This window comes from Danio aesculapii, chromosome 6, assembly GCF_903798145.1.
Source record: "Danio aesculapii chromosome 6, fDanAes4.1, whole genome shotgun sequence".
Lineage (NCBI taxonomy): Eukaryota > Metazoa > Chordata > Actinopteri > Cypriniformes > Danionidae > Danio > Danio aesculapii.
In genome coordinates, this window is record NC_079440.1 from 60,244,041 (window position 1) to 60,252,032 (window position 7,992).

The 7,992-nt window shown below is 33.4% G+C and overlaps 1 protein-coding gene across 1 annotated transcript in view; it reads left to right on the forward strand.

The window, feature by feature from the left end:
* The window catches only part of necab3 (N-terminal EF-hand calcium binding protein 3), a 102,152-nt gene extending 99,993 nt beyond the window's left edge, over window positions 1-2,159 (forward strand). The window contains exon 13 of the mRNA XM_056460637.1: window positions 1,830-2,159. Coding sequence (XP_056316612.1) covers window positions 1,830-1,858 — 29 coding nt within the window. The 3' untranslated portion in view covers window positions 1,859-2,159. The remainder of the gene's footprint in view (window positions 1-1,829) is intronic.
* The last annotated feature ends 5,833 nt before the right edge of the window (window positions 2,160-7,992 follow it).

The following is a 7,992-nucleotide window of genomic DNA, read 5'->3' on the forward strand; positions in this document are numbered from 1 at the left end:
TTTAAATGAATCTAAGGACAGAAAACTGTAATTTTACCAGAATGTGCATTTAATGTTTGTAGTGATTTGATTCAGTTAAATTAATCCAATTCAGTGCTTAAAGGGACAGTTCATCCATAATTCTGTCATTATTTACTCACCCTTTACTTGTTCCAAACTAGTTTGACCTTTCTTCTGCTGAACACCAAAGAAGATATTTTGAAGAATGTTGAAAACCTGTAACTATTGTCTTCCATTGTATTTGTTTACTATGGAAGTCAATGGTTACAGGTTTTCAGCATTCTTCAAAATAGCTTCTTTTGTATTCAACAGAAGAAAGAAACTCATAAAAGTTTGCAACCACTTGAGGGAAAGAAAATAGTGAGTACATTTAGATTTGTAGGTGAACTGTCCCTTTAAGATCTGTAAACCCCTCCAACTTCCATAAGCCAACTCTATTCTGATTGGTCAGTTGCAAGCCTGTTTTGATTGGTCTCTCTGAAATTAAATGCCCATTTGTACTTGTTTCTTTGTTGTGGGGGTGGGGTTTATGCAAATGAGCTACTTTGGTCATGTTGATGTAGATCAGTAGCAGGCAAAAGATTCGAAAATATAATGACTCGTTTAAGTGATTCAGAGTCGACTCTTTTTTGAGAGACATATATTATATGTCATGCACTTTTTTATTAACCACTTTATAGACTCTTTACATTTAAGGACAGCTTCGTTACATGACAGACTGCTTGCATGTAATGGAGGCGGGTTTTATGCAAATTAGTTACTGTGATCAAGTTGATTGGTAGCAAGCTATAGATTCAAAAATATAATGACTCGGTAAAGTGATTCAGATTCGGCTCTCTCATTTATTAGACAGTATTTTTATTCATTATGGACATTTTTAATTAACAACAACCCAGTCTGTTTACATTTATGGACAGCTACATTACATTTCAGATTGTTTGAATGTCATGGGGCGTGATTTATGCAAATTAGCTATTTTGATCATGTTGATGTAGATTGGTAGCAGGCAATAGATTTGAAAATGACTCGTTAAAGTGATTCAGAGTCGACTCTTTTGAGAGACAATATATTTATCATGCACCCTTTTATTAACAACTTTGCAGACATTTAAGGGCAGCTATAGTCCATTTCAGACTGGTTGAATGACATGGGGGCGGGGATTATGCAAATGAGTTATTTTGATCATCTTGATCGGAGACAGGCAAAAGATTTGAAAATACAATGACTCTTTTAAGTGATTCAGATTTGAATCTTTCTTTTGAGACAATATCTTTATCATGCACATTTTAATTAACAACATTGCTAACTGTTTACATCAAAGGACAGCGACATTACATTTCAGACTGCTTGTACATCATGGGGGCAGGATTTATGCAAATGAGCTACGTCAATCATGTTAATGTAGATAAGTAGCAGGCAAAAGATTCTAAAACATAGCGACTCCTTTAAGTGATTCAGAGTCGACTCTTTCTTTTGAGAGACAATATCATTGTTTATCATGCACCTTTTTTATCAACCACTTTGCAGACTGTTTAAGGGCCTTAAGGTTTATGCAAATGAGCTACTTTGGTCATGTTAATGTAGATTGCTAGCAGACAGAATATTCGTAAATACAATGACTCGTTAAAGTGATTCAGAGTCGACTCTTTTTTATTAACAACTTTGCAGACTGTTTACGGACATTTAAGGACAGCTACATTACAGACTAAAAACAAAATAGTTTTCAGAAGCCCATGTAATCTACTCTTTAAACATGTTGCTGAATGCACTTATTATTAATTTGTTCTGATGAATCATCTCTCTAATATTTATCTATTTGTTTCTCGCAGCGTCCTGGTGGATCATGACAAACAACTAACAGCAAGCAAAGCACCATGCAGAACCCCAACCTGAAATATGACCCCGGTGTGTCTATAAATAAATTACTAGCTCTAAAAAATCAGATGAATCATCTGTACGTGTGGCACACTGCATTATAGATCATGTCTGATAGTTCACTGAAAACACAAAGTGTTACGCAGGCTTGTGCATCATTCAGAACTGAATTCACATGCTTTTACATACACTGCAATTCCTGGATTGGAATTGAGGCTGAAAACAGGACACAGAAATGCTGAATTTCAGAAAGCAGATTAAGAATTATATTAAAAAAAGTCATATTAATTTGAAGAAAATAATGTAAATGTTGTAAAATATATTTCATTAATTTTGTTTATTATTAATTTTATTTTATTTTATTTTATTTTATTTTATTTTATTTTATTTTATTTTAATTAATTAATTTAATTTATTTATTTAATTTAATTTAATTTAATTTAATTTAATTTAATTTAATTTATTTATTTTTATTTATTATTATTTTTTTTTTATTTAATTTTATTTTATTTTTTTATTTATTTGTTAATTTAATTTATTTATTTATTTATTTATTTATTTATTTTATTTTATTTTAATTAATTTTATTTATTTATTTAATTTAATTTAATTTAATTTAATTTAATTTAATTTAATTTAATTTAATTTAATTTAATTTAATTTAATTTAATTAATTTATTAATTAATTTATTTATTTATTTATTTATTTATTTATTTTATTCCTATATTATTCTATTTAATTTTATTATTAATATTATTTTGATTGACTTTTTAGCTACCTTATTTTCCCAGAACTTCCTTCTTTAAAATCCTTCGCTTTATATTTTGTGATTGTTATATTAATTCCAGTGTAATTAGTTTAAGGGGCAATTTAATAAAAAATAAATGTATATAAGTCCTGTTAAAGTATTTAAGTAACATCCGATTGTGTTATCAAATTTAATTGCATCCAATTTTATTTATAAAGTTCATTTCCTTTTATGTTAAGTTAGTTCTCATGCACATTAATTAAATATTTAATTTTTAATTGCTTTGATGGCTTGTTTTGACAGGTTAATGTTGTGTAAATAAATAAGTAAATAAAAAATGAATCAGGGGAATAAATAGGCATATATAGTCAAAGATATGTGTAGGTTTTGGAGCTTAGTGTGAGAAACTAATGAAATTCCTCTGTGCTTGTATTGAATTTCTTTGAGATTGTAATTTATTCGATTCCCTGTTACCTTCAGATTGAATCGACTCCTCAGTTCTGAATTGTGTTCATCCTTAACACTACAGGCATGTGTGTAAATTTCCTCGCATGTGTATAAAATAAGATGCATAATTTGCTGCATTCTGTGATGAAGCTTTTCAAGCTGGTAGCTTTGACGCAGATTCAGCCGATCAAGAAGAAAACAAGAACATAATTAAAGCAAAAAAAAAAGATCTGCGACACCTTTAAGCTCACGTTTGCTCCTCTGGATACTGGATCATGAAACTGCATGCGTTTAGGAGATGTTTTATAGTGTCAACCAGGGTATTTCTCGAGAGCAGTTTGTGGATAGAATAGACTTTTGATGGAGATGTACAGGTCTGTCATTTCTCTGTAAGCCTTCCTGACGGTGTTTAGAGCAGTGTTTCTCAACCATGTTCCCGGAGGACCACCAAAACTGCATGTTTTAGATGTCTTCTTAGTCTGTCAGACCCATCACAGGTCAGACTCTGCTGATGAGCTGATGATCTGAATCAGGTGTGTTTGGTTAAGGAGACATGGAATATGTGCAGAGCTGGTGATCCCCCGGGAACGTGGTTGAGAAACACTGGTTTAGAGGACTAGTTCTCACAAATCATTCATTTTATCACTAAATTACACTCTGCAATTGTTGAAAATTGCTTGTCTTTGATTGTGATATATATAATCTATATATCTATATATAATTTATATATATATATATATATATATATATATATATATATATATATATATATATATATATATATATATATATATATGTATGTATATTATATATATATATATATATATATATATATATATATATATATATGTATGTATATATATATATATATATATATATATATATATATATATATATATATATATATGTATATATGTAGATATATATATATATATATATATATATATATATATATATATATATATATATATATATATATATATATATATATATAGTTTATATAGATTTAAATACAGAATTAATATTTTATTAAAATTAAAGTGAAAATTATGTAGAATTTAAAAATACTTTTGACTGAAAAAACTAATTTTTGACAGAATTTTTCCTGTTTTTTTTATTTACATTACTTGTAAAGTTAATTTAATTCAACTTTAATCTTTAAAATGTAAGCAAACCATGTAATTTATGGCAATATACACTAACCGGCCACTTTATTAGGTACACCTGTCCAACTCCTCGCTAATGCAAATTTCTAAGCAGCCAATCACATGGCAGCAACTCATTTAGGCATGTAGACATGATCAAGATGATCTGCTGCAGTTCAAACTGAGCATCAGAATGGGGAAGAAAGGGGATTTAAATGAATTTGGACGTGGCATGGTTGTTGGTGCCAGACAGGCTGATCTGAGTATTTCTGAAACTGCTGATCTACTGGGATTTTCACACACAACCAACTCTAGGGTTTACAGGGAATGGTCTGACAAAAAGGAAATATCCAGTGAGCGGCAGTTCTGTGGGCGCAAATGCCTTGTTGATGCCAGATGTCAGAGAAGAATGGCCAGACTGGTTCCAGCTGATAGGCGACAGTAACTCAAACAAGCACTCGTTACAACCGAGGTCTGCAGAAGAGCATCTCTGAACACACAACACGTCCAACCTTGAGGCAGATGGGCTACAGCAGCAGAAGACCACACCGGGTGCCGCTCCTGTCAGCAAAGAACAGGAAACAATTCACACAGGCTCACCAAAACTGGACAATAGAAGATTGGAGAAACGTTGCCTGGTCTGATGAGTCTCCATTTCTGCTGCCACATTCGGATGCTCGGCTCAGAATTTGGCATTAACAACATGAAAGCATGAATCCATCCTACCTTGTATTAACAGTTTAGGCTGGTGGTGGTGGTGTAATGGTGTGGGGGATATTTTCTTGGCACACTTTGGGCCCATTAGCACCAACTGAGCATCGTGTCAACACCACAGCCTACCTGAGTATTGTTGCTGACCATCTCCATCCCTTTATGAGCACAGTGTCTCCATCTTCTGATGGCTACTTCCAGCAGGATAACGCACCATGTCATAAAGCCTGAATCATCTCAGACTGGTTTCTTGAACATGACAATGAGTTCACTGTACTCAAATGGCCTCCACAGTCCCCAAAGCTCAATCCAATAGAGCACCTTTGGGATGTGGTGGAACGGGAGATTGGCATCATGGATGTGCAGCCGACAAATCTGCCGCAACTGCGTGATGCTGTCATGTCAATATGGAGCAAAATCTCTGAGGAATATTTCCAGTAGCTTGTTGAACCTATGCCATAAAGGATTAAGGCAGTTGTGAAGGCCAAAGTGGGTCTTACACGGCACTAGTAAGGTGTACCTAATAAAGTGGCCAGTAAGTGTGTACATTTAATACTATATTTCTATAGCATTTGTGAGCCTGTTGAAAAAAAAAGTTTAACAATAAAGATTTGGGGGATATAAATATTTGAGGATAAAATTAACTACTGCAAGATTGAAAATATATATAGAGTAAGAAAGTGAACATAAATACATTTTCAGTTTTTAAAAAAATAAAGATTTAATTTAGCCTCAATGTTTACAGCGTATATTTAATGTGCATACTATATTTAAACACAAAATAAAAGCCATTCTTCTCTTTCTGTATGCAGTAAATGGGAAAATAAAGTGAGTAAATGATGATTTAGGGTGACCTATTCCTCAAATTCACTTCATATAAGATCCTGGTTTGACTTTTACTGTTTGATAATCATGCAAACCTGCTAGTTCTTGTACTATTCATGCATCTTAACTAAAAAAACAACCTTCTTGCTTTACTTTTTATTTTCACTTTGTGTGGTTTGGTCCATTGAATGAAAATAAAACTCGACTGATTAATCAGTGTGTGGGTTTTCCTCTTTTATGATTAATAACTGCACATCTAAAGTCATATTTGTGAATATAAAGTAATATGCAAGACTTTAGGAGGTGAGAAATGTGAGCTATATAATTTTCCAAGTAATTAGTAAAGATCTGTGGGCTCTGTCATGAAGACACGGTTCAGTGTTTTTCTTCATTTCTTGGCTCTTCGGAACTGAAGCAGAAATATCCAGTGCTCAGGCGACACACAGTAATTGGAACGTTTAAGTTTGTGTCAACAACAGTAATTGGACGTTGATTTAAAATGTGCAAAAAAACACCAACACACATGCACTTGAGCGAATATTAACATTTTTATTTTCAGCAGGAATATATTAGTGATTCTATATGAGACCTTAGCATTAGTGAGTAACATTAACATACAATGGGATTTACACTGGAATCAAATCTACCAATTAAGAGGTTTTGTATTTCATGATTTCTCATTTATTTATGGTAATTAATTGCATTATAAAACCTCAATCTCTACTTTTTAGAAGTGTCCATTTTTTTAAAGTAGTTTGATGTTCAGATTTTCATTTTATATCACCTTTAAATCAATAAGTTGAAAATGTAATCTGTGTATTTATATAGCACATTTATTGTGTATGGCCATACTCCCAAAGAGCTTCACAATCATGAGGGAGGTCTCTTTACACTACCACAAGTGTGCAGCATCCACTTGGATGATGCGATGGCAGCCACAGGACAACAGTGCCAGTGCTTCACCACACACTAGCTATAGGGGGAGTGGAGAGACAGTGATAGAGCCTATTTGGTGGATAGAGATGATTAGGAGGATGGGTATGGGCCAATGGAGGGAATTTGGCGAGGGCACCAGGGTTACACCCCTGCTCTTTACAAGAAGTGCCTTGAGATTTTTAATGACCACCGAAATACAGCGCTCACTAACAGTATAGTGTCCAAGCCACTATATTGGGGCATTAGGACTCACACAGACTGCAAGTTGAGCGCCCCCTGCTGGCCTCACTAACACCACTTCCAACAACAACCTAGTTTTCCCATGTGGTCTCCCATCCAGGTGAGTAAGCAGTCTTGGGCTGCAGGGTGATATCCATTGCTACAATTGTTGTCACCATAACAACTATAGAATTACCACTACAGATCAAATAGCCTACTACAGCAGGGTATATGCCGAGCTAGTGTGTTTCCCATACCGATAAACGTCCGGTGACCTGTTACTGTGAGTTTTTTTCCATTTTATACTGTTTATTTTACAGCATCAATGTTGTAATGTCATTAAAATACAATCAGTTAAACAGACTTTGGCATTCATTCAGTTTCTCAAGCATAAAACGAGACAAAAAGCCGTTTACTCGCGCGTGCCCCTCAGAATCGGCAGGCTAGCGCAGAAGCTCCATTGAATATACTGGGGTAAAATAAATGCTCTTATTATAAACACATGGTGTGGGGGAAATGTTATTTAATGCAGTGCTTCTTGTACAACCTGAGACCCACTTTATATCAGATATCACTCAGCCAGTGGAGATCGCTGATTTATAGAGAAAACAGACATTAAACGTCCCGATTTTGCATTGGCATACAATTCACCGGAAGCGCTTTACCCAGGTTAATGGCAAATTAAAAGTCCTATTAGCATGCTTCAGCATATACCCCGTTGTGTCACCATATCAACTTTATATAGTACTTTACTTTAGTATGGTTCAAAAACACGGTAATATTTATTTACTATAAGTTACTATAGTATTTTGTTTACTAGTATTTTGTTTGCTAGTTATTATAATATGCTATTTTGGACACACACATACTTTGTCTGTTTCATCAAAAATAACAGAAGCACAACAAAATTAAAACAACAACAATAACAACAAATCATTCAAAAATTATTTTATCTAACCAAAAACACACAGCCTCGGCGTCTAATGATGAGCGTGTGTTTGTTCATCAGTGCATGCAGCTGTTTTGCATTAAGGAGACTTTAAAAACCCTCCGTTTGTGGCGCTTCAGATTATGATAATGATGAA